We start from the raw sequence: 26,933 nt of genomic DNA on the forward strand, positions 1-26,933 counted from the left end.
CAGTAGCAGAGAATATAGATAATGGCCCAAGATGTCAGGTCTGGCTCCAACCAAGAGTCATCTGATAACCTTGGAGGCTGCTGCTCCTGCTTTCCTCAGGAGCCCTTAGACTGCTGCCAGCAGCAGCACAGATTTTTCTCTTACGGCTCTGCCAGCATGGCACGTCATATGCAAAGATCTCCTACACAAATGGCAGAGAGGATTAACCACCAAGTCTCCTCAGACCTCTCTGGGAGATGCCACCAGAGCAGATTCCAGCCAAGCAGGAGTCTTCCTTCCTCAGCCCTGTGAACAGCTCTGCTGTTTCTGCATCCCCAAGGACTCTTGGCTCTTAACACTGGGCTGCAATGGCCACCTCTCTTCCAGGCTTTCCCTGTTCTGCCTAAAGGACATACAGCTCCACACTGTGCCCCAAGGAAATAGAGACAGGATGCTCCTCTATGCTTACTAGATGAAAAACTCATCTCTCTGAAGTATTTTGTCCTGTGTATAACACAGGTGACTGATTTATAAACCTTCTTTGCCACCAAATAAATCATACTACCCACTAAGGTCCTACAACACAACTATGGGAAATAGTCTTACAAAAATCACAATTTGTTTTTGAGAAAACTGAATTAATTAAGAAAGATGGGATTTCATTCATGTCTCATGAAGTACACTAACTCTCAGGTGATGCATCTCTTGCTTTCTAGATTTAAAATATCCTTTTAGTTCTGGGAAAAAAACCCCAAACAAACGTGAAAAGTTGGGGTCTGTTTTCAGAGCTCATGTAATTATCTTCTCTCTGGAGTCTGGTCTAATGGCTGAGGTGGTGACATCATAGTCACCAAGCATTCCATCCCCAGGTCCCAATTCCCTTCTCCTCAGCAGACCTCCAGAAGAACTGGCTGCCCTGCTGCCTTCACCTTGGGCCAGCTGGGGCCACCACTGATTGCAATAATTGCAGCTGGCATCACTTTTGCAGCTCCATAAACCCAGTACAATTCTTTATTTATCCAGTGTTAGTAAACTCCAAAACCAAATTTAAAAAGCAAGTTAATCTGAATCGTGATGTGTCAGCTGTTGTAGTCAAAATCACTTTCCCTAGAGGTAGAGCAAAAGCTTTGGTTCCTTTGTACACATTTCCAGTAGCACATTTAAGCACTATGTGCAAGCACTGGCTCTGCCATGGTATCAAGAGGGCCCAGGCCACTGTGGTACAGCAAGCCATTGCCCTGCCAATACTCCACAGTTCGTTTTTTATTGTGTTCTGTAATACCTATCAGGAAAACAAGCCTTAAGCTGAAGGATTCCAAATGCAGCTCCACCAAAGTACAGTTCAAGGAACTAGCAAAGTAGACATGAACTTTGTACTAAAGCACTCGGTAGACAGGTTGTCCTTGAGGAACTCGCAGAAATAAAAGCTAAGCAACACAGTATCAGAGTAAGGTTCTCAGACGTGTGCTGGAGCTGTGTGAAAGTGATTGGGCTGGGAATCAGGTTTTACAGGGAAGATGGAAGGTCAGTGAATGCTTCCTGTCCTGACACATCTCTCAGTCTGAACTGAACTGGAAACAGCTCGCTGTAACGATGGTCTCTGCCACCTTGAGAGAATGTGAGGATGCTCTAGATACAGTTGAGAGGGAAAGTGCACCTCTCCAGGCAGCTGGATGCAATGCAGTGGGTGCACATTACATGTTAAGACACGGATCACGGAAAAGGTTCTAAAGAAAGAGGCTGGGCTAGAATTGCCATTTCTTCTGCAGCCTACAAACTGCAGAGCCAACAGTGAAACGATTCCTCCATCTTCTCCGCCGGATGCAGGATCACATTCTGTCAGTGCCCAGGGGCCAGGATCCAGAGCGGAGCTCTTTGCCTCCACTCGAACGGGGCCGGGCCAGGAGAGCGCCGGGCTTCGTCCTGGGCGCTGTCAGCTCATCACAACAACCACACGAGGGTGGTGTCGGCTTGCCAAAGAAACGCACCGAGCCCAGCTCGAAACCACCCCCAGGACGCAGCCAAGTCGGAAACGTCCCTGCTCTCAAATCAACGGTGTCAGGACAAAAAGATTTCCCCAATCTTCCCCTCCCAAGGGCAAAGCCTTCTTTGCACCCCACTCAAAGAGCAACACGAACTCCTTTGCCCTAACAAAGCTTTGCACTCTCCCAGAGTCCAGCCACCAACTTGAAAACATCTGGCAAAACCAGAGCTCATGGAGAAAGCTGCCAGCTGAGAAAGCTCTTGCTGCCAACTTCAGCTGCATCCATCAATTTACCAGCACACATCCTGCTGTCAGCACTTTCCTTCTCAGCTCTAGGTACCATATGAAGCCTTCAGTCTCCCAGAGTCTGGATCCAAAGAGAACGGCAGCGGGAACTGCTCACACACTGAAGGTCCCAGGACAAAAAGCTCAAGAGCCTGGTGTTTGCATTCCCCCTGGCAGCTGAACAGCTCTAACCCAGAGAACTGCCTACTGGGAAAAGCCTCTAAATTCACTAAGAACATCCAATGTGTGGCTCCAAACTTGCTTTCCTTGCCAAAGAGAGGAACTACAAGCCCATCTCAAAAGAAATGGCATCCCCTCCTCCAAACTACAAAACATCAGGGACTGATCCCACACAGAAGTGCTGGAGCACTGTCACTGGGCATTACCCACCCAGGGTGCCAGATCAGCTGCACACCCCAGGCTCCATGTCACTGCTTACCTTGTCCTAAAGATGTGTGCTGCCAGAATTTCAGAAGGCCACCTCTGAGAAGTGGAAGCCACATGCCAAATTCCATCTTTCAGGAGACCACCTTCCTAAGATGGACACCAATTCCTTAGATGTACAAACTGAGGCAGAGTTTCCACACTGACTATGCCAGGACAGCTCTCTCACTGCTGAGTTCCCACTCCCTTTCCTCATCCTTCCAGCAGGATGAGCTCTGTGAATCCCCTTCACCCTCCCCACTCTTCCCAGCCCACCCACCTACCTCAGTTAGGCTTAAGCTGAAGCCTCGCTGTCTCTGGCACACCAGTCCAGCCCCCTCTGCAGAGAGCCCCAGCCCCAGAGCACAGAGAGCAGTCCAGACCTGGATCAGCTCCCTCCACCCATGGCGTGGGTATTTGTGGCAGCTGAATGCTCCCTGTCTCCAGCTGTCCCTGCAGGATGGCCCCAGGGCAGAGCCCAGCCAGGCTCCCACTGCAGCTCCTGGAGCTGGGGGCAGACAGTGCTCCCAGAGCTGAGGTTCATGGGGAACACCATTAACTGTGCCTTGCAGTCAGTGCTGGCAAGTGCTGTGTTCTCATCTCCTGCAGCCTGTGGGGAAAACAGCCTGTGCTGCCAGGCCAGCACTGCCCCTCTGGGCAGGGACAAGGCTGAAGGGCTTTCCCATTGCAGAGGAGCCAGCACTGAGCCTTGGCAGGGCCTGGCAGGGCTGGAGCCGGGTCTCGCCTGCTGCCTGGGACTCGCTGCCCACCAAATGCCCCCACATGCCGTGCTCTGTTCTACAGGGACAGAAGGGTCTATGTGTGCAAGGGGCCCTTGGATGTCTCTGTATCCATGGACAGAAGGGTCTATGTGTGCAAGGGGCCCTTGGATGTCTCTGTATCCATGGACAGAAGGGTCTGTGTGTGCAAGGGGCCCTTGGATGTCTCTGTATCCATGGACAGAAGGGTCTGTGTGTGCAAGGCGCCCTTGGATGTCTCTGTATCCATGGACTGAAGGGTCTGTGTGTGCAAGGGGCCCTTGGATGTCTCTGTATCCATGGACTGAAGGGTCTGTGTGTGCAAGGGGCCCTTGGATGTCCCTGTATCCATGGACTGAAGGGTCTGTCTGAGCCAGGGTTTCCATAATGTTGTTGTACCCATGGGTATGGAACAAACATGGAGACTGAAAGTGTCAGTCACATTGCTTGCACACTCCTTCCTTTGTATACAAGACAAATCCATGCACACGCCCACGTATAGATATATTAAAAGGATAGGGACGGACAGAGATTTCCCCGAGATCTCTAACTTTGGCATGACTCACCTTGTGAGCAGGCAGCCACGGGATTTTCTTCCCAGCTCTGTGTGAGGTGTCCAAGAGCTGAAGGAGCAGCATACAGAAGCAGTTTCCGGATTTCTAGGCAGGAAGTGGAGCTGACACCCATCCACATAACTCACTGTAGTCATTGGGATGGGCTGCTGGTTCCTTAGGAATGTGGCACGATGGAGACACGAGACTTGGAAAGATCCCAGCTCTCTGTGGATTTGAGCAAAGGGGGAACAGCAGAAACACTCTGTCTATGCTTTGGGACACAAGGTCCAAGGAGCTGGGGTGGGAAAGGGTGACCTGGGCTGGTAGCAGGTCAAGTCCTGTGTCATGACAACATAGAATGGCACAGAACAAAACTAAAAGCAAGCACAACCACACTGATTAAGACCTTCTGATGCTGCACATCCTATAGGAAAAGCTGCTGTCACACAATCCATTGGAATTTATAACTTTTATTTGCAATACTTTAGGTCCAAGTTTCAAACTGCAATATTTTTACACTCAAGACACAGTCATGCACAATCCATATTTCAATTTCCTATTGCTTCAACCACAATTTAAAATAACTTAATATTGGAAACAAAACCCAGAATCTTTAAAAAAAGGATGCTGAGGTCAATAAGATGGATCCATGCCATCAGCACATTTACAAAGTAAATAACTTAGTTCTCCTTTTAAAAAGATCAGTTACCTCTTAATCCAAAGTTACAGAAGATTTTTCACTACACATTTGTTTTTTGTTTTTCTCTTTCACATTTTTTCTGTTTTTTCTTTTTTCTTTTTTTTTTAAACAGATAACACGTCCTAAAAAAGGAATGTACAGCAAAATGAGATACATTTCTGATAAACAATGAAAATGTAGGCTCCTCCTCTGTTTACTTTTGTCTGGATACCCTGAAGAAAAAAATCTAGCACACACCAGCATAGGTGTAAACTGGTTGCTTTGGACTAAACAAGTTTAGCACTGGTGACATTCTGATCCAGTCAAGAGTTGCAGAATTCCTTTGCAGATCTCAAACCATGTGTTTGCAGGCACAGCACCTGCAGTGCTGACGCACCAGTGCACGAGAATAACTCTGCTAATGTTCCCCACAGAATCTGGGCTCTGCCCAAGAAGGAGGTGCTGCAGTCCTTAGCTCCTGGCTCCCGTGTGGAGCAGCTCCCTTCCTGCTGGCTGAGCTGCTCAGGCAGCTCCTGGCCCTGCAGGGCTGAGGCCTTTCCCCTGGCTGTGCTACAGACTGATTTAGCAGCATTGATTAACGTGGGCATACACAGAGGGACCAAAAGCAGTTGCCTTAGTACAGCTTAAGCTCAAAGGTCAAAAATCTCAAGAGACAAGGTGAAGAGACTCCCAGGCTACCTGTTTGCTGTGCTGACCCACTTGTGACCAGCACAGTTTTGTGTGAGGCAGAGTGAGAAAAAGGAGCAGCTCCCACTCACCCAGGGAGCCAAGAGACCCGTCCAGCCCGGGGCTTGGGGCACTGTCAGCACCTGCTGCTTCAGCAACCAGTTCAGCTGTCACTGAAAGCAACAACCAAATTCTCACTGGCTCCAGAGGGAGCAGCAGCAGTACTTGAATTTGATTCCTAAGCCTGGGGCAGGGCTGGACACACATAGCATGCAGCAGCAAATGGACCTTTCCAAACAACCTCCTGCCACTTGCAGCAGTGTCACACCAGCCTGGGGCATCTGGGAGCCCTCAATGTACTGACTTCAGATGGCAGGCCCTGGGCTCCTGGAGGTTCTGCAACAAAGAGAGGTGGGGGCTCCCTCCCCATACTGAGTTTCCAGATGGAAAGGCTGCTGAGACCAGGCAGCTCAAAGGACAGAGAAATAAGGGTCTCAACCACTTTACCTGTGCCAGTTACAGAGTCTTGAGTAGCAGCCACTGAGCACAGGGAGAGCAAAGGGCACAGAAAGAGGGACAAAACTAGTCAAGTGCTGAGACTGGAAAGAGGGAGACCTGGGAGAAGTAACATGCTGCTTCATTCCACCCTTTTGGAAAGCTCTTTCTTCCTTCAAGAAGGGCATGAAGGGCAGAGAGGCATGAAGGGCAGAGAGGAGGTTACACATAAATGATACTCATGTTTTCACACTCACCCTGTCAGTGTTCTAGAAGAAATTGGATTAAATGTATTCTTCTCCCCGAGTCATCTTGTTTAGCATGAGCAGCTCAGCACTAGGAGCTAAAGGAGCTGAAGCCTTAGGGCACAAGAGCTGACCAAGAAGAAACTTTTGATCAAAATGAAGTTGCCAACATGGACCTAGCTGAATCCAGCAGATAGGATCACAGAACTGTAGAACACTTTATGTTGGAAAAGACCTCTGAATACCAGGGTCGGAACCTGTCCTAGTGGCTGCCATCCATAAACCTGTAACACCAGGGAGTTGTGATTCAGAGGTGTGTGCACATGTGTCTGACAGCTCTTCTGACCTGCATTCATGGCTGCCAACCCAGGCCATGGTGCCCAACCCTGCTCCTGCTGGCTCTGTACCTAAGTTGGGTGAGGCAGGTGCTGCTCACAAGCCTCCAGCAGCTGCGAAGATGGTGCCCCCAAACAGAGCAGAAGGTACCTTACACACAGGTGGTCTGCCTGGAAACTGTGCAGGGCAAAGTCACTGTGATCACAGGCTATTAAAACAATTAGCTGTTTTCAATATTATCAACTTTAACTAATGACACTGCCCCCAATTTCCTCAGTCTGAGTCAGATTCTTACAGAACTCAAGTTCTGTGGGGGAATTGCTAAGCAGCAAGAACAAGGTTTGCAGGCTTTGCCCACGTGGCAGCCCAAAGGGCACTCATACAGAGCATATGGGCATCCCTCCTCCTCTTTCCTATAAGACCATTTTTACTTTTGAGATAACTCTTGTAACCAAAGGTACATGCATCTGTTGGTAGGCTCAGGCCAGTGATGGTTTGCAAGCATGATGCACACCTAGGATTATGGCAATCAGCTCTAAACTGCATCCAAAGAGAGATGGATAAGTAAGATTCTTCAAGTTTCAGCGAGAAAAATAAAATTACCCTGTCAGCTCAAGGACAGACACAAGCAAAGAGAGGTTTTGAAGATCCCTGAAGTGCAAATCACACTCAAAAAAAGCTTGGATGGTTTCTCTTCTTGAAAGACAAAGGATATCCTTTTTCTGCTTCCTGAAAACTTGGGATAAAATTGGAGATATTTACCTGGTATGGGGAGTGGAGAGGAAAAAAAAAGGGGGATGAACACCTATATTTATAGGTCTTCATCAACCCACCATTAAGTTGCTGCACATCTGGGCATGAATGAACGGTCCAAGAGGAAGCAGGAACACCAGGAAGGTGTATGGACCACTGACTTGGCAGCACTTACCAAGGCAAAGCTGGCACTTGAGTGCCTGTCCTGGGTGTCAAGCAAAGAAACACTGGCTCCTTCCTTTAATGGTAGATGTCACAGGGCTCTTTCTGGCTCTTTGCTCACTGGATTTGCTCAGGACTGGACTAAGAAATACAAATATTTACAAGCTCAGTGTGAGGAATAGTCAGTAGCCACACCAAGGATTACACACTGGTAATAACTGCTGTATGGACAATAGAGTACAGTGACATTTCCTACAACTAGAGGTCAGGAGACAAGTACTTCCCTTCTCGTGGTGACTGGAGTGTGCTTCATTTTTGGTGACACAGGGAAGAACAGGCCACAGTGCAGCCACAGGCTTCAAAGAAACTCAGTGCAAACCCTTGAGTTCTTTTGTGTGTAGTGGAGTGGCCAATCATTAGCCAAAGATGAAGAATAAATATATTTACAAAAGCACTGGACACAAGAAGTGAGAATGTAACCCCGGTCCAAGTTTGGGATCCAACCCTGAGAGCACTGTAAGATCCACCCCTGTGCAGGTTCCCAGGAGTGCATGCAGGAGCTGAGTGAAATTTTACATAGGTATGGTTATATTTTTTCTTTTTTCTTAAATAAATAAACTTTTCTGTGCTTCTCAAACTTCCCTGACTTTACTGCTACCATGCTTTTGTCCCAAAACACATTGAAACCACAGTGAGCTATTGGCTCATTTTCACATGTCTTCATTGCAGGGATGGGAATCATAGTCAAGTTCTTGGTTAGGGTATTTCACTGCTTAATTTAAAAATGAAGACAATTAACCAATCTTTTAAAACTTTGGAATAAAAGTATCTGAAACCCATTTTGCAACAGAAACAGACTATTTATAATACTTCAAAAATATATATAACTAATTGCTTGATCTGAGGATAGCAGTCAGAAAACCCAAGGTGGCTACAGAGATTTTACAGTATTTGTCTCTTTCCTTTCTGCAAGGCCAATGCTCTTGTCAGTCCTAATATACTCTGTGAGCCTGTAAATAATGCACAAGACTTGACCTCCCTCAGGAATGGATTTTTGTGGGTTTGTGTTGTTGGGTTTTTTAAAAATACTTGTGTCTTTTCTACATTTAATATCCAGGCTGGGAGGATACAAACAGAGCTGCCATCTTTCAGTATCAGTGAGTGTGAATCAGCACCAGAGACTGTCCCAAGCACGGAGCCACAGGGATACTGCAGGTACATTTCCTACCTGTCACACAGTCTCAGCTGGGCAGGTACAGTCCATGCTGTAAACAGCCACAGCAGAGATTATTTCTGCTGAATCTTGTCTGCCTCCCAGGAATTGGTTTTAAAAGAAAAATCTCTAGATTTGCTGATGTAAATAAAAAGGAATATAGTATTTAATAAAATTAAAAGTAAGGCCTCTTAGGACAGCAGCTGTCTTTAAAAAGTCAGTGCCAACAATATTCTGTATGCTGAGGCATACACTGATTAGAAAAAAAAGCTACCATTTGATTTCCTTATTTTTCATACCTGCTGTCTTCTGGAAAGTCATGGTGGTGGGGTTTTTTTTTGAAGTAGAGATGCTGAAATACTTATAGGTAAAGGAAAAAAAATAGGAAATCCCCCCCTTCCCCAATCAAATAGAATAGTTTGTCAACAGAAATATTTAGACTGTATGTCCAGCAAACATGTGCCATTACAAAGTGCTTTCCTTTTAAAGGATGGTTGTCTGTTCTTTTGTGGATAGGAAAAAAATAAAATACATACTGGAAACAGAAACTGTCACTCATTTCTCCACTTCTTACAGGGATACAAACATATTTCATCCTGCTGAATGCTTTACACATTGAGAGCAGCCCATCTCCAGCCCAAATTACTCTTTCACAAGGAAGCTTCTCCTACAGACACAGATCTTGAGCTGACAGACAAAAACGGGACCTCACAACAGAGACAGTCTTCTAAACAGAACAGAATCATTCATGTTGGAAAAGACTTCTGAGCTCATGGAGTCCAACCATCAACCCAGCACTGCCAAACCCACCACTAAACCTGTCCCCAAGTGCCCTATCTACAAATCTTTTTAAATCCCTCCATAGATGGTGACCCAACCTCTGCCCTGCACAGCCTGTTCCAATGTTTGACCATCCTCTGGGTGAAGAGATTTTTCCTATATCCAATCTAAACCTTCTCTGGAGCAACGTGAAGCCATTTCCTCTTGTCCCATTGCTTGTTATTTGGGAAAGACTGATTCCCCCACTGCTCCAACCTCTTTTCAGGTAGCTGTACACTGCTGGCTCATGTTCAGCTGCTCTCAACAAGCACTCCCAGGTCTTTTCCCACCAGGCACTTTCCAGCCACTTTCCCAAGCCTGGAGCTGCAGGGGGTTGTTGTGACCCAAGTGCAGGATCTGACACTCTGCCTTGTTGAACCTCATCCAACTGGCCTTGGACCAAAAATCCAGCCTGTCCAGATCCCTCTGCAGAGCCTTCCTGTCCTCCAGCAGATAACACTTCAACCCAGCTTGGTGTTAGCTGAGGGTGCCCTTGATGCCCTCATCCAGATCACTGACACAGATATTAAACACAACTGGCTCCAGCACCCAGCCCAGGTGCACCCCTTCTGACAGCCCCAGCTGGATGTCACTCCATTCCCCACGACTCTCTGGGCACAGCCATCCATCCAGGTTTTTTCCCCAGAGAACAGTGTACCCATCCAAGCCATGAGCAGCCAGTTTCTCCAGGAGAAAGCTGTGGGAAACACTGACACAGGGTTTTACTAAATTCCAGGGAGACACATCCAAAGCCATTCCCCTCATGCCCTAGGCAGGTCATGCTGTTGTAAAAGGAGATCAGGCAGGTCAGGCAGCACCTGCCTATCACAAACCCACACTAGATGGGCCTGATCCCATGGTTGTTTTTTATGTGCCATGTGATGGCACTCCAGATGATCTGCTCCATGACTTTTCCCAGCACTGAGGTCAGGGTGACAGACCTGTAATTCCCAAGATCCTCCTTCCAGGTCTTAGTGTAGATCAATTGGTGTAAATCATGTAAATCAATTTGCCACAGTCCAATCACGTGGGATCTCGTCCTTAGCCAGGACTGCTGGTAAATGATGCAAAGGGGCTCAGTGAGCTTGGATACTCCTGCTCCTATTTACCTCCTGCTGTAGCTCCGGCCCAAAGTGGAGGAGTTCCTCTTGCTGGGCACATGTCCCACAGCTGTACTCATGCTGCTGCCACCAGGACTGGCCTAAGAGCAGGACACAGCCTGCAGCTGACACCTGGCTGGCAGCCCAATCCCACCAGAGCTCTATCTGGGTCACTGCATGGATTGTGGTGGGTGCAGGACTTACAAAAGCCATGGCTTTCTGTTGGGTGGACACCACTGCTCCCTAGTCAAGCTGGCAGGGCTTCATCACCTTCCTGCACACCCTTCTGCACCATCTGCTGTGCTATGGTCTGTTAGCCTGTCCTGGCCACTCTCACTCCCCAGGGGCTTCTTCTATGGGGGGAAAGCTTGGCTGCCATTGATCCAGCTCCTGTCAACCACTGTCGCTCCAGCTGTGGGCTCCTGGTGGCTTCCTCAGCTCCTCCCGACGTTCCCCCAGTCCAGGAAACCAGAGCTGCTTGTCTCGGTGTGTTATTTGGCCATCTGAAAAACTGGACCTGTTGTGCTCCCCAGGAAATGAAGAAAAGTTAGTTTCTACTGAGCTGTGGTAACTCAGGGAGGGCTGCCTCTGCCAAGGACACTGCGGTGGCCAGCGGGAGCAAGGGGAGCAGCAGTAAGGACACTTGCGACACTTGCGAGCGACACAAAGACTGCAACTAAACAGGATGCCAAAGCTAGACATGCTCCTGGCCTGATTCAAGAGCAGCCCAAGCATCCTTCATTCCTGCTGGCCAGACATGAAGGCGGCGAGCACCTTAAAGGCTACTTAACCACTGGCAGGACCAGGCCAACGTGAAGATCTATAGCAGAAAGCTGTTTTACTGTGGGGGTTTTTTTGCTCACTGGGTGCATGTCGCTTCAGTTGCTGTTTTGAAGGTCTTGCATGAGTTGTACTCCTAAAATACAGCAACAAATATGCCATGCAAATGCTTTTACTGAGTGAAGCCACACTATGTCTTTCAGAAACAAATAAATAAAACACAAATTGCATACTGAAAGTATTTCGCTCCCTTCCAAATCTGCTGACTAGTCAAGCACAATCCTCAGGCACATCCACAATTCCATCTCTGGCAGGAACTCAAGAGCTTCATTGCGGAGTGCTTGCCATACGCAGGACAGCAGAAAGCAGGCTGGCCTGGTGCCTCCAAGTAATTCTGCAATTAATTCCACTTTGCATTTCACACCTTCGTTCTTGCTCAGTGCACAGCTCGAGGTTTTAAGGCGCTTTCTTCCCGAGATGGCTGCTGCACTGGCTCCTGCAGATCTGAATTGTGCAGGTTGTTCCCTGTGTCAGCCTCAGTTTCCAGGGCAGAACTCCTGTGCCCAAAGGATGCTCACCTTTGCAGGAGCCTGCAGAGCAGCCTGGTCCCCTCCCTCTCTGCTGAGAATTCTGCAGACACTAGGAACCCTTCCCAGGAGCTACAAGACAGCTGGGAGAAGAACAGGCACCCTCAGAGGCAACCCCACCGCTCTGCTCTGTTTGCTCTTCTCTACTCCTGCAGAGACTCAGGATGGCCAATCCCACCAGGCTGTGCATTTCTCAGCATGGCCATGACTTCCCTGGAGAACAGCGCCCACCCAGTTTGGCTCTGAGAGGGATTAGTCCTGTCCCAGGAAGAGGCACCCATGGCCAGGCTGCTGCCACCTGTCATTACCAGTGCCTCCTTCCAGCCTGGCTCTGCCGATGCTCAGGTTGCTCTGGGCTCTGCCAGGGCTGTGCTGGGGCTCAGCCCCAGGCACAGCTGGGCCCACTCTCCCCTCACATTGCTCTGACAGCTTTGCATCAGACAAACCTGTTCCGAGCACACCGACTGATCCTTCTGCTGTTTCAGTTGAGTAAGACTCTCACCTGGGCAAAGAGACTGCAGTCAGGGGTACAAATGCAATTGGCAAGAACCGAACCACTACACAGTCCCAGCTGAACGCCTTATCTCCACAGGATGTTTTGTCTGTCCCATCTTCTTTCCTTTTTGGTTGGAAACACAATTGCACTTTCTTCCTCATGTAGAAGTACCACAACTGGGCAAAAACTGGCAAGTGGGCCGTATTCAAAAGGCAGTCTGGAGGTGATGAATGAAGAATTGCCCTTCTCCAATTCCAAACCATACCAAAAACCCCATAAACACGACTTTACATTGTTAAGAAAGAACTGACAATTTAAAAGTGAATGTACAGCTTATTCACAGGGTGAGAAGGAAGGGAATCTTCCAACTGAATTTGCTTTACCTTGGAAATGATTGAGGCAGCAAAGCATTTTCTGTCATTACCTCTCTGTCCTTAGCCCCGATTAATCTTAAAAATAAATTAAGGAGCCAGAAAGCAGGAAGAAGACAAATGATAATTTTTTACTCCTTGAGGAACTGGGGTGGTCCTACCACCATGACTGTGACCGTTGGTTTGTTCATCCATCCATCTGTCCCGCAGCATGAGAGTTGAGGTTTTACAGAGTTTGTGTTCTCAGTCCTGCTCTGAGCTGGCAGGGCAGAAGCCGACCTGCAGTGCTAGCGGCTGCTGTTCTTAATTGCTTCCTTCGCTGCAATGATCAGAGGAGTCAGGCTCGAGAGCGGCTTGGCTAATTTTAAAAATGGATGCTGCCCAAAGAGAAAGAAACAAGAAAGGTACCATTACTTTCCAAACTCAGTTCCTCACAGGCTCAACCAGGATTCCACTCGTTACCAGAAATACTCAGAAACAGGACTGGGGGGACCATCTGCCACTTCCACCTTCATGTCCAGGGCATTGCTATCACAGGCAAACAGGGCCCACACACCTATCAATCCATTTTTCCAGGTGTCTTCAGCTTGCTGGGATTTTTGCCCTGCCAGTGCTCTGGGAATGCTGCTTGCTGCTCCAGAGCTTTGTTCCTTTCAGGAAACTCAAAAGGCTCAGGTTCCCCCTTCCTAAAGACACAGACTGTGTTAATTGTCAAAAAAGATGTGTGTAAGTCCAATAGGAGACTCCAATACCTCTAAGAAATGTGTAACCCAGTAGGATTTAGGCTCATGTGTTTTCTGAAGACCTGTACTGAGGTACAGGTTTGCAGCAGCAAGTCAAGAGCAGGGACACAAGTAGCAAGCAGAGTGCTGATGGACTCAGCTCAGACACTGCTCTCCCTGAGAGCCAATCTTTCCATTCCCTGGCCCTTCTGTGCTGGCTGGCACCTTCCTTCCCAGCAGGGACAGTCAAATGGCATATTCTGCAGCTCTCTCTCTGCCACAAAACCTGGCAGCAAACCTCAAACATCTTGACTGTGCCAGGAAGCAAACAGGGTTGGGACAAGTCCTGATCAGCTTTACCTGTTTTGGGTGGCAGAAACCTCTAAAAATGGAGCTTAGTGGCAGAGACCTCTATGACAGGAGCAGGAGGGACAAGCTGGGGCCTCTCTGAGGCTCACGGTGATCTCCCCACAGCCTCCTCCTTCCCACAGCCAAATCTCTGTCAGCTTGGCTGGGACTGCTTTTACTGGGTTCCTCTCCCACCAACACCATTATCAGGCCTCTGTACCTGGTATCATTCTACTTCAGTTCTTTTGTCAAAAATTAAAACTGAATTTACTCCCAAAAGTACAAAACAGAGCCACAGAAATGACCAGGAGACAGAAAATATCTCCTCTGAGGAAAGGCTGAGAGAGCTGGGCTTGTTCAGCCTGTAGAAGGGCAGTCCTGGGGAGACCTCACCTTGCAACTCTCTAATACTTCAAGGGGGCTTGCTAAGTAAGTTGAGGACACATTTTTTAGGAGGGCATGTTGCAACAGATCAAGAGGGACTGGTTTTTGACCCAAAGACGATCAATTTAGATTTGATCTAATTAAGAAATTGTTTACAACGAGAGTGGTGAAACACCGGTACAGGTTGCCCAGGGATGTTGTAGGTGGAAGTCCATCTCTGGAAGCATTCAAGGTCAGGTCAGATGGGGCTCTGAGCAACATGACCTAGTTTAAGAGATCCCAGCTCAGTCAGACTAGATGACCTTTAAAGGTCTCTTCCAACCCAAACCATTATAGGACTCAGTTTTCATTTGAAAGCACCAAGACTGGGATTAATATTTGGGGGAGCCACCTGATGCCTTTATTTGACAAGAAAACTGATCCTCTGGACATCTGTTTCAGCTGCAGTTGCTCCCCATCCTACCTGCAGGAGTTCCTTGGCAGACCCTCGCCTGTCCACGTCCATCTCCAGGCAGCAGTTAAGGAAGTCTCGGAACACGGCCGAGAGTCGCTCTGGGTTCTGCAGCTCCGGTGTCCCGTTTGTAGCTATCAGATACAGTGCCTGCAGACAAAGCAAACAGAAGACTGTTTCATTCATACCCAGAAATACTCACACACCCCCTATTTTTAAGTTCCAATCTCCACTGGCAGTTTCTTTCCTTGCAGAGGGCTGGAGATGACTTTCATATATCAAGAACAACAACAACAACAAAACAAAAAAAAACAAAAAAAAAAAAAAAACAAAAAAAAAAACCACAAAACCTGATGCAGTCACAGCTATTCCAGTATCAAAATGATCTTGCCTTGACAGATGATTTCATTGCCTGTCTTGGTTAGAAGGAACCACATCTGCATATTTTACTTCTCCAAGTGTTGACACAGCTTCACAGGCCATTTTAAAGAGTCAGTGCAGTCTAAATATATTATTTCAAAGGATTATCACACAAAATGCATCTGTGCAGTGCTCACTGGTCCCTAAAGTATGGCTTCCATAAAACAAAATTAATAAAGTTTTTTGCTCTGTTCTTGATAAAAAATGGTTACTGGATAAAAAAGAAGAAGAAATCCATCAGCTTATACTTTGGATAAAAAACCAGAAACATTTGCAGTCTCGTGTTCAACAGACAGGTCAAGTTGCATGCACAAATATATTATGATGAAAAGGCATAACTGGGCAGACAGGACTCACCTTCAACTATCTTTCAGCAGTCTCTAAATTTGGAATCAGCTTCACTTATGTCGTAAAACTTTTAATAGTCTCATCAGAAAAAGGAGTAATTCCATCCCTATGGTAACCCTCCACTAATTTTAATACTCAAGTAAATGCATTAAAGACATCCCCATCCCAGAAACTGCCAGGCAGGAAATAGGAGGTTTTGGCAGCTGGACTACTGAAGGCTTAGTGACATCGAGAAAGTGGCCTGGGCTAGGAAAGAAAAACGTTCACTATATATTACAAGAAATCCAACAACTAGTGTGCGCTATCAGCTAAAAATTTGTGCTGTAAAAAGCAGTCTTGCTTTATAAGCTCTTCTGTTTGGAGGCAGCTGAGACCTCTTACACAGATCTCAAGTATATCTGACTGTGAATTTGGTCAGAAATAGGAAATCCAGTTATCTTTATAACAGCTGACCTAAAGCTTCTTGAGGAGTCCTAATCAACATTTCAGATTAAGGAAGCAGGGAATTTTCTGCATCCAGATCAACAACGTTGATTCTCTTCACCTGCTTTTACTGCCTTATACAAGGCAACTGCATTTTTTGCAAGTGAAATGTGGGTTCACAGGAAACAGAAGCAAAACTGTGATGTGCAAAGGTCTCTGCTGGTACAGTGTGCAACACTCCACATGTGTGTCTGGAACCAAAAACCCCAGGCCACCTGTGCCTGCAGGTACAGCTCCAATGCTCATCATAAAAACTCCCCAACTGGAGAAGTATGGCACCTAAAAATTTTTGTCATTTGGAGATACAGCTCAAAGAGAGTTCCAAAAGGGCATGAGAAATTTCAAGCATCGCTGAAGGCCGAAGCGGCAAGTTTCTGCAACAGGTCCATGTCACTTTGCCCCTGAGCTTCTCACAGTGATGCAATCAAAGCTACAGCGGATGCTGATGTGCTGTAGGAACATTTTTAGAAGTGGGCCTTTGTAGAACTAGTTCAAGCTGATGTGAATGGCATTTTATCTCATGGAAGACAAAGCATGGCACAAATTAAAAAGACAACAGTATCTGATATTTCACCCTACCCTGAGAGGATTTTCGTTAAGGTAAGGAGGCTCTCCTTCCACCATTTCTATTGCCATGATCCCAAGTGACCAGATGTCCACCTTGGGGCCATATGCTTTTCTTGTTACAACTTCTGGTGCCATCCAGTAAGGAGTCCCCACCATTGTGCTCCGTTTACTCTGCTCAGGGGTGATCTGAGCACAGAAGCCAAAATCAGCTGAGGAGAAAAACAAATACTGTTAAAGCCAGCTTGAATTACAAAACCAAGCAAAAGAACCCCCCCTTTAAGTCTGAGAGTGCACTGTGGAATCCAGCTGGAAAAGTAGCCATGCTGCACTTCCTCAGGGCTGTAGCCAAGGTAACGTGGAATTGGCCACTTCAAGAAACCCTCATGTTTCATCCACTGGTTTTTACTTAATCACTTGAAGCTTTGACTCTAAGTCCCTCCACTCTGGAAGGGCCATACACAAAGCAAAGCCACTCCTGACACCCTGTTCTCTCTGGACCTTACTGCACATTGCAGCTGTGCCCTCACAGCAGGGGTCCAGCTGCTCCCATCAGCACCACCTTTGGAGAACTGGCTGTCACTCAAAAGGAATCCCCCACCCCACATCCAGGAATGCTGCATGTGACCAAGAATACCTACTCAATTTGACAGATCCGTCCATCCCAAGAAGAATATTGTCGCTTTTGATGTCTCTGTGGATCACTTGGTTGGAATGAAGGAAATCCAGGGCTTGCAGGCACTGATAAGAGAAAAAAGGAATGTAATAGTAAAAATTCATGACCTGATTTCATCACACGAGACAGGAAATGGTTTTATGAGATTTCCTTTCTAGGGGAATGATGAGGAATGGCAGAACACAGTGCAGCCAAGGGAAGAGCTTGCTGCCTCAACACTTCTTTCTAGGGGAAGGCACATACTAGCTTTTGAAAGAGAAACATCAATTGTTGCTACAGGCCGTCCCCTGCAAACACAGACAGAATGACTGCTGCTGCAGTGGATCTACTCTTTCTTTTCCATATAATGGCAACACCACAGAAGCAGAAGCATCACCTTGTCCATGCAAACAGAAGCACAAGTGGGATCCCTCACCTCCCGACAGACAGCAGCAATCTGTCCTTCATCCATACAGGTCTCGGTGACAACATCGGTTAAAGAGCCTCCAGCCAAGTACTCCATCACCACCCACAGCTCATCACCAACAAGGTAGCTGAAAGGAGAAAACAATGCTGTGGAGATGCATGTGCATAGCCCAACTAATGAATAATCACAATCTGATTCTTGTCTCCAGGTCACTTGCAAATGAAGACAGAATAAAGTGAAAAGGACATTCCTTCTAGGCTACAGAGCTCTTGGAATCTGCACAGTGGGAAAAGGAAATATCTTAGGTGACAAGCAAGGGAAAAATGTTCTTTAGTAAGATAAGCAAGCAAAGATAAATCTGGAATCAGGACACATGCCACCAGCTAGCTCATCATCTTAACTCATGAATTCCAGCACTAACTGCAGGAATGAGGCAACATAACTTTCTAACTTATCCATGGGAGGAGGGTGTGCACCACTGAGGACAGAAGTTGGTCCAATGTTTGGAAAACCTTGCAAAACATACATTCAGAAACAGCAAAGGCCATTAAAAAACTGTCAAATTAGGTGTTTCTGGAAACAAGAACTTAGTCTTCCTGGCATCCCCAGCAATAGAAAATACTAGAAACCACCCAAAGGAAAGAATTTCTAGGAAAGAATTTCTTGTCAGCACTTAGTGCAAGACAGAAAATCTGATCAATTTTGAAAAAAACAAACCCCAGAACAACAAAAACCAAGGAAATACCTGGAACATGGAGCTGACAGACTGCTGTTTTAGTAAGATGTGGCTGGCCAGGTTTTTGAAAACAGACTTCAAACTATGTGTGCCAGAAAATACTAATGCAAAGCCAATGCAATCTCCTCCAATCCACTGGAGATGAGTAGAGAAAGAATAAAGAGCTCCATGTTCTGCAGTGATCAAAGGGGTTTTTTAACCTTCGGCCTGCAGTGTATAAACAAACATTCACATGATAATACCAGAACAACTTACCTGTCTAAATAGTTAACAATATTGGGATTCTTATTTTCCCTCATGACCAGGATTTCATTGATAATTAGCTCCTTTTTGGGCTGCTGTTGGAGATTCATTTGCTTTATGGCCACCTAAAATGACATTAAAAACCATTAACCTGAGTAGTCTGTTGCACAAGATCAGAGTGAATATGCAGTGGACAGTTACATTTTTGATTGTATCACTTGCTATTCTTGATTACATAACAAAGCAAACACAGACATACATTACAGATGCTATTCCACAAGAAAAATAACAATCCTAGCATTTCCCAACTTCTGTAATTTTCATTTGCTCCTCTAAAGAACACTCTTGAACACAGTTTGCAGTTATTGTCAGGGTCTAAAAAGAAATAACCAATGCACTGGTATTTTATGGATATGCCCAAGGTTATAAGGAAGGCTTAGGACATTTAGACCCCTTGGAAACCCCAATTTAAGTGTGGTTACCTAATGCAGCATGGCAGGTGTATAAGGAACCACCAGTAGGATTCAGATCTGAATCTCTTCTCAGAGCCAGAGAAGAGATCAGGTATCTGAAGCTGGATCTCCAAAGAGCAGCAGGATTCCCTGAGACATGACCTCGTCTGTTTTTCACTAATATGATCACTGTAATGGGCTGTCACTGAGACCAGACCAAAACACAACTGACTGCAGCAGGACTGAAAAACAAAACTGAGTCCAATACATGATTTCTCCTTAATTATGTCTTGCATTATACTTTATGACCAAACACATGATGGAACAAATGGCAAATCCTACAAGTGTCTGAACCTGGGATTGAGATAAACAGGGCCTGAATGATGGCAGTTGCCTTCAGCTCGTGGATGCCTTAACAGATTCAGTAATTATGAGTGAGACCATGTCCTTCTCAGATACCACTGCCCTCCTTTTTCTGGCAGTACTATGGACAAATTCTTTCAGAACTCAAGCAATGTAACAAAGCTATTTATTCCTCACAGCAACAGGAGAATGTGGTCACCTCCAGAGTTCTCCCAAGGCCTCTAATCACAACAGATCTTTTGATTTTACAAGCTGCATTGCTAACCAGTCTGTGGCACATGCACAGGCAGATTTTATGGTATAAAGGTACAGTTAAATTGTATGTCTAGACCAACATTCTCTGAAAAGCACAACTTTATGCCCAATGGGGAACAGAGACAGAACAATTTCTTAACCAATACATTTATACTGGCAATAAAAATTATCTACTTTTTATTGGCACAAAAGCTTGTTGGGATTTCTTAGCAGATTTCTCTCCATTAAAAAAAACATTCAGGGATAATGTAACATGGTACCAGGGTGGGATCAACAATACTGTGGAGAGCACCAATCTGTTCTGAAGACAGAGAAAGTAAAAAAATTCATCTCTTAAAATTGGACTTAAAAGCTATGGGTGAAGCATTCAGCCAAGCAGAGAGAGTACCAAGGCTCTTATTGATTCTAGGAATCCACAGGCACCTTTTTAGGCATTTATGAAAACCTCAGATCCAGTGTTGCTGGAAAGCATATGGCCACAGTAAGTGTTCAGTTCTGAGGCACAGAACCACACTGCCCTTAAAGACCTTTCACTGAAAAGCTGAAGACAGCAAAGATGGATTTTGCCAGTTGACATTTGTCCATGCTTCAGAGGAACAGCCTTTGCAGGAAAGCTCTACTGGCCACCCAAAGTTCCAGCCACAGCAGAGGGGAAAGCACTCAAGAGCTGCAGCATCTGCTGGGATTTTTGACACTCACCTCTTGTCCTGTGGCGATGTCAATCGCTGTATAAACAGTTCCTGAAGCCCTAGAAACAAAACAGCACGAGAAACTGAGAAACACTTTAGTCCCTGGAAGTAAAAGCCAGCCCAGACAGGAGAACTCTGTTGCCTGGAGTGTTTATAAGGGTTCACTCACTCCTCAGCCAACAGCATGGCAGCCCACCAGCCCTCTGCTATGCAGAGAAAACTGGGGTCCAACATGAAGAAGGGCTGGTGCAAATGTCCAGTGTACACATCACATTATCCTAATTCAAAACCTAAGTGGGGGTGTCTACAAAAACTGGAAAATAGTATGTTCAATTCTTATCCATTTTGCTGTGGTGAATTTAGTTTTTTCCCCCTTTTTCTTTGTGTGTCTGTGAGTGTGTTTTTTCCATGAAATGTAACACACAATCCAGTTGGGCCTTCTCACACCTTTAAATTGAATCCATCTGCCAAACTCAGGCAATGTCACACAGTCACTCTGAGAACCCTGAACATATGACAGCCATTGGAGGAGAAGATCTAAATACAGCTTTCTGCAGCATGCAAGTAAACAATTTTCCAGCCATCCTGCAAGGTCACAGCTAGAGCAGGTTAAGGTATCTATTATTTCACACACAAATTGAGGACTCAGAACAGAAGAGACTTAGAGAGTTTTTTTGTGTGTCAAGAACCGTAGGCAGCTGCTTCTGTTGAGTGCACCTAACATGTGAAGGACGCTTCATGGTGCCCATGTGTTGCTTCTGTGGCACACAGAGGTTGTGCTGTAGAGCCACCAGAAATAAATAGTGTGCTGACCTGCAGACTAGACAGGGTAGGGTTTGGTTTGCCATCTGCCTGTCCTTCAAAGATGTTCTTCCCCATAATGACATAAAGGGCTGAAAATGCCCCAGTCAGAGGCAATTCCTTTGGGTTTCAAAGCATCTAGGGGCTTGAAAAGCCTTCCTTCTGAGCTAAACCACAGCTTTGCACTGCCATCACTAAAGAAGCCCATGTCTGCAGGAGCAGTGAGGCAGTGGAGAGCCAGGGAGGGAATTCTCACAAGCAGGAATGCGCATCCTGCAAGTGTCCCAGTGATTGAAAGTGCCAAAATGTGTTTGCTTCTTCTCACATGATCCCCTGGCTTGTTTGTTTACCTGCAGGCTGAAATATTTCAGAAGCAGTTTAATTCAACAGAGACCTTATGTCTGCATTGAGAGCAATATTCTCACTGGGCATGCTATGCATTCTTTTAATATAAAGGCAAATGCATTTTCCTATGACTAATTGACAAGATTAATTCAATTTGTTTTTATAAGAAGACAACAACATTTATTCAGAATTGCTAACACTGTGATGATTCTCCTGAGCAAAGTTGTATCAGGCTTTATTTCAAAACAGCTCCTGAAATGAGAATGCTTTTGGAATGCTCCAGGCCTCCTACTTGTGAGGAGTTTAGATAAAGGTAATTTAAGTAAAGCTGTGAATTAATTGCAAAGGCTTTGCAAGTCTGCATTACAAACTTTTACTTCTAAGTAACACATTTCTGACCAGTAACTTTTAATCTGTTCTGCAGCCTGGTCTTTACTGCAGTTAGGCAAGTGCCAGGACTCACCATTAGATCTGTGTCACTGTGATGCAGTGCAGGACTCACCAGGCTGCTCATGGCTCCATACTAATTTGTCTTGCTTCAAGAGCTAACACTGCTTGAGCAAACACAACCTCTTTATCAAGTCCTAGTTAAAACTAAGTTTCCTCTGGTGTCAGCAACATTTTCAGTCCTCAGCTGGAGACAGAGGACAAAACAGGGACTCAGCACTGACCTGTTCTGCAGCACAGGCCTGCTGACTACTGTTCACTGCAAAGTGGCTGTAAAACCATCACAGTAACTTCCCAGCTGTATGAAGCCATGAAGTGCAATGTGCCAGCCAGTTGCTTTTCCTCACATAAGCAGCTGCTCTCTACCTGCAGCTCTCTGAGCAGCCACACCTCTCCCTGCCTTGCTCTGAGTAGCAGCTACTAAAAACCTGCTCACTTCCAACACCACAACACTTGCCTTTGGCAAAGCTGTACCCAACTCACTGCAGAGGTGGCAGCTCAGGAACTGGCACCTGCATTAACTCAGCAAATCACCTGCCAAGGCAGTGCCACAGCCCAGCACTGCTGCAGACACCCAAACCCCAGCCATGCAGTGGCTTTAGGTGCTCCTGATCATCCTGTTTGATTACCTTTCTGATGATCTTTCTCTTTAGGACCTTTTCCTAATACGGTAAGTTGGCCAGCAGTGTTAGAGGCATGAGTTAGTTATGGCAGCACACTCCTCTCCAAGGAGGCTATGCAATCTTCAGGCTGTACTAAAAGCTGGAGGAAATCCATTTAGATACCCTTTTAGGCCACATACCAGCCACTTGTCTTTCCACCAGTTGTCAAGGCACCTTTGTACAAGCTCACTCCCAGGTGAGGGTGATGGTCACATTCTCACAGTGACAGCAATAATCTGCTTCACACACATGTTTATTCTGCTCTCACTTGTTCAGCTGACACCCCTTTTCTAAGAGACAGGCACAGCTTGAAGTTTCCACTGACATTTTACAAATGACAGTAAGAACTTAAGCTTTGGATAGGAAGCAAGTAGGAATTTGAGAAAGGATTTTTATACAATGAATGGAGCATAAAAACCTTCCCCCAAGGGCCCTACCAAATCATAGAAATCTAAGATAAAACCTGCCAGAGAAAGGGTGTGTCAGCCTTATTGCAGTACATTAACTATTCCAGGTTAGCAACAGGCTACTCTGAGCTCAGACCTCACAACAGTTAAGGCAGAAAAATATCTCCTGATGCCAGTAAACAGCTTCTGTCCTACACTGCCAGCAGTGTCCTGGCGTTACACAGATGGTGCCAGTCCTCCTGGTACAACACTGCCAAGGAAACACCAATGGTGCAGGCAGTCCACATTTAAAATGCAAGTCAGACACCTAATTTTGAGGTAAGTTCTTTTGTTCTTGCTTCCTCACATAGGAAATATTTCAAATTGATCCAATTTACAGTTAGCAAAGCTGGGTTTCAAAAGGGAATGGCTTGGGTGGTTATTTTCAATAAATGCCTAGAACCTGCAGGATCCACAAGGGATCTGCCATGAGGCAGATGATGTATTTTCCTCTGAAGTGTATTAGCACTGTGTCTATTACTGAATTTTTGGGTTTTACAACCCGTGTTAAAAAAAAAAAGCTTATTATTTAATCTCTGGTTTCAATTTCTAAACTATGTGGTTATAAGCCTGACCAGTGAATATTGTTAAAAGCAAATATTTGAAATAAATATTACTGAGAGCCATCAGCTTACAGCTATCAGCTGGTAAGTTACTCTTTTAGGTAATGTTTTTTCTCCTTTCTTCAGCATGGTCATATTATTTTGAGACATACAAAAATGATTTCTCCTAAGAGAATAAGCAAACAAGAGCCACACACTTGAGGGACAAGAGATCTTTCAGGCCTTTCTCCTTGCTGCAGATGAGATTCTGTCAGCATCAAGCTGCCTTTCAATTACTTTTGATCACAGTTATAAATTCTGATCAGTACTGAGAGACAGGAGGATCTAAACCTGATCATATCTGAACATGTTTGGAGCCTGCCTATCTTCATGCTGGCCCATGGTTTTGCACAAGTAACTGGGATATGACTTACCCTTGGCCAATTTTTTCAAATCGAGTGTATTTCTTCTTGGGATCTCCCACGCTTACAATGCTCCCTGAAAGAAACAAAATGCAAGATTCTCACTTCAAACCAGAGATTTCACCTCCCAGCAGATCTGAAATGCAGCCCCACTGTCTGGGGCTTTGAGCCATTTGTGGTCAGTTGGGTAACAAGAACAGCAATATCAGAGGCAGCTCCACAGCACAGATGGCCTCCATAAACACTGATTTGCTACAGTCCTTTAGGGTTACCCTGACAAGAAACTAAACACAAGGAGAAACATTCAGAACAGACAGAGATCAGAAAACAAGAGGCACAAATGCAAGTGTTTGTTCTCTACAAACATTAAGGAAAGCTGGAACATCAGTGCCTGTATTTTCTTGGGAATAAACACACTGTGATTCAACAAAAGGTTTACTACTTCTGAAGATTAAATGTACCTTGTGTTCACCTTTTTATGAACAGGTGCTATTTTTGGAACAGGAAGAGTATTGCAAGTGCTTCCAGGAGAGGAGGAGATCATCTCGACCTTTCAGCAGTTTGTCAAAAGAATGCCTTAATGTTTGCAGTGAGCAAATCATTTTACCATCAAGAATGCTGGGGTTTCAGAACCAGAGCCCCCCTCACTGGTTTCCAGGCTAAGTTCTGAGGACATCCCTGCCCTGCACCATTTCAAGAACCACACTGATGGTTTTCAATGTGACACAGCCCCACCTCTCACACTGGAGTCGCCCTCTCACCACCAGACACACACTGTGCTCATGTTCTCCTGAAACCAGCAGGGTGGGTGACAAGGACAGCAGTGCTCCTGGGGCACTGGTGTGACACAGACAGCTCTCCAAAGGGATGCTGATCCTGAGCCCAGCTGATATGATGCAGAAGACAGATCAAACAAGGGGCTGCTGCCTCCCAAAAGCTCCATGCTGCAGCAGTGGGATGGTCAAGTTCCACATTGTGAGCAGGAGGTTTATACCTTCTCATCTCCTATCCCTCCTTCAAGTCAGCTAGAAGGGAGCCCCAGAGTCCTCTAGTCACGTTCTTCTCTACTGAAGAGTTATTTTGTAGTGAAGACCTGCTCTAGAGAAGCAGAATGAGCTTTGCTTTATGCCATGTGTTTCAGTGAGATGAAACTATGAAAAGTTGACCAGGTTCTGAAGGTTCCTCACTTGGGCTCCCAACACACCAATCCACCCGACTCTTGCAGGTTGGCACAGCAGGGCAGGACCACTTCAGGGCACTTGAGACTGTGTGGGGATCCCAGGCAGTAGGCAGGCTCACCCTGCCATCAGCCCTGGCTGGCGTTCCCAGAGCACTGGGCAAGTGGAGTGGGCATGCGGGGCAAAGAAAACCTCTTCTCCTGCAGCTCCCATTAACACTCTTGCCAAGGGCTGCAATATTGCTTTAGCAGGGAGTGTACCAGATGGGGCTGGTGCCCTGTCTTCCTACTGTGCTGGCAGGCAGGATTCCTGGCTAGGCATCCAGTCAGATGCCCATTTGGAGGCTGAAGACCTCTCTGTTCCACACAAATGGCTTGGACAGGAGGAAGAGGAGTTTGTGACTACTAAGAGGGAATGGTGCATCATCTAGTTTTGTTCTGGATGCACAGGTAAACAAATATGTGTCTGTATTTGTAATACAGGGATACAGCCAGATCAGTCAAAGGAAATAAGCTGCAGATCACCAAAGTCTTTTCTTCTGAACTCATCTTCTTAAACTATTTCTGTAATGTATGTTCCAAGCTTGAAGACATTTGCTCTGAGCCACCACCTTAGGCTTCATTGTTTGCATTCTATCAAGGAAATGACCAGACCAGAAAACCCAGTACTGCTTATTTAATTAAGCCTTTCGATTTGTTTGAGTCTATCAGATTTTGGCTCCTTCATTAGACACACACACAATATCCTAATTACTGCTTTTTTTCCTTCCCATCAGATGCCTGGCACCTCCAAATGTGCAAGAAGGTGTCAAGTAGGGCAAGGTTTATCTTCAGCTGTCAGTGGCATGAAGTCCACAATGGGTGATGGGGCCACTCTGTCCCACATGGGACTGTCTCACACCCTCTGGCTAACAACCCCATGAGCTCTGCAGCAGTAAATCCAACACTGCTCTAATTCTGTGCTGGGCTGGACAACAGGAAAAACACTGTGCTGCCAGTGCCTGGCTAGGTGCTATTTTCAGCAAGTTAATGGAACGGTGTATCTACTAGAACAGATATCAGAAGTTCATGGAAGTTCATTCACTTCAGAAAAGAATATAGAGAAGGATTGAAGAAGAAAGATTTTTAAAAATTATTTTCCAAATTTGCCACTAATTTTGAAGTTCAGATTTCTAGAGTTTTTCCTCAAGACTTGAGTAGCTGCTTTTCCAAGGTAGTTGTTTGTGGCTGGTTCCCTGTACTTAAGCCAATGTACATCAAACATTACAGCATTAATATCAACAAAGTGACAGGTACACAGCTCCTACTCAGACAAGCACTCCCTGCTCTGGACAAAAGATAAACCTATCAGCTATTTTGATGTCTTTAAGCACTTTCCTTTATCAAGTCCTAAATTAAGTGGATAAGAAAGCTGAATTGGGCCAGTTCTGTTTTATAGTTATCAGTGGAACATAATAATGATTTCATTACAGACAGAATTTTATTTGATCTTATCTCAATATTAGAGTCTTTACTCACTAATAAAACTCTAAAAGCTCTAAAAGAACTCAAGCTATTTCAAGCAGAAAAGAATTATGAAAGCAATTTTAGATAAAAGAGGGCAGAGGACATCTTCCTAAAAGTAGCATAGAAAGAGTTGTGAGGGAAGTAGGCAAGGTGGAGCAGTCATGTGAGTTAAAATAGAACAAGCACCACACTGCTTAAATATAATTAGTTCAAGACTCTAATAAAAAAGCATCATGCCTGTTTTCAGATAGCTTCATGAAAGCACAAAAATATTTTCATTGCCCACATCACAATCTGCCCAAGGCAGACATTCAGACCTGGCTCATTTAGTAGCAAATT

General features: G+C 45.7%; 1 protein-coding gene across 4 annotated transcripts in view; it reads right to left on the reverse strand.

Moving 5' to 3' along the window:
• Positions 1–4,437: 4,437 nt before the first annotated feature.
• The window catches only part of PAK3 (p21 (RAC1) activated kinase 3), a 71,684-nt gene continuing 49,188 nt past the window's right edge, over positions 4,438–26,933 (reverse strand). For 3 of the 4 annotated variants that reach the window (XM_059859735.1, XM_059859736.1, XM_059859734.1), the window contains exons 8-15: positions 23,924–23,987; positions 20,257–20,305; positions 18,500–18,612; positions 17,518–17,635; positions 17,068–17,167; positions 16,442–16,638; positions 14,624–14,761; positions 4,438–13,083 (exon numbers count right to left, since the gene is read on the reverse strand). In XM_059859735.1, the coding sequence (XP_059715718.1) occupies positions 12,994–13,083; positions 14,624–14,761; positions 16,442–16,638; positions 17,068–17,167; positions 17,518–17,635; positions 18,500–18,612; positions 20,257–20,305; positions 23,924–23,987 (869 nt within the window). In that variant the 3' untranslated portion in view covers positions 4,438–12,993. The remainder of the gene's footprint in view (positions 13,084–14,623; positions 14,762–16,441; positions 16,639–17,067; positions 17,168–17,517; positions 17,636–18,499; positions 18,613–20,256; positions 20,306–23,923; positions 23,988–26,933) is intronic. The other variant, XR_009488322.1, reaches the window with a different exon arrangement.

This window comes from Haemorhous mexicanus, chromosome 14 (genome assembly GCF_027477595.1).
Source record: "Haemorhous mexicanus isolate bHaeMex1 chromosome 14, bHaeMex1.pri, whole genome shotgun sequence".
NCBI classification, from domain to species: Eukaryota; Metazoa; Chordata; class Aves; order Passeriformes; family Fringillidae; genus Haemorhous; species Haemorhous mexicanus.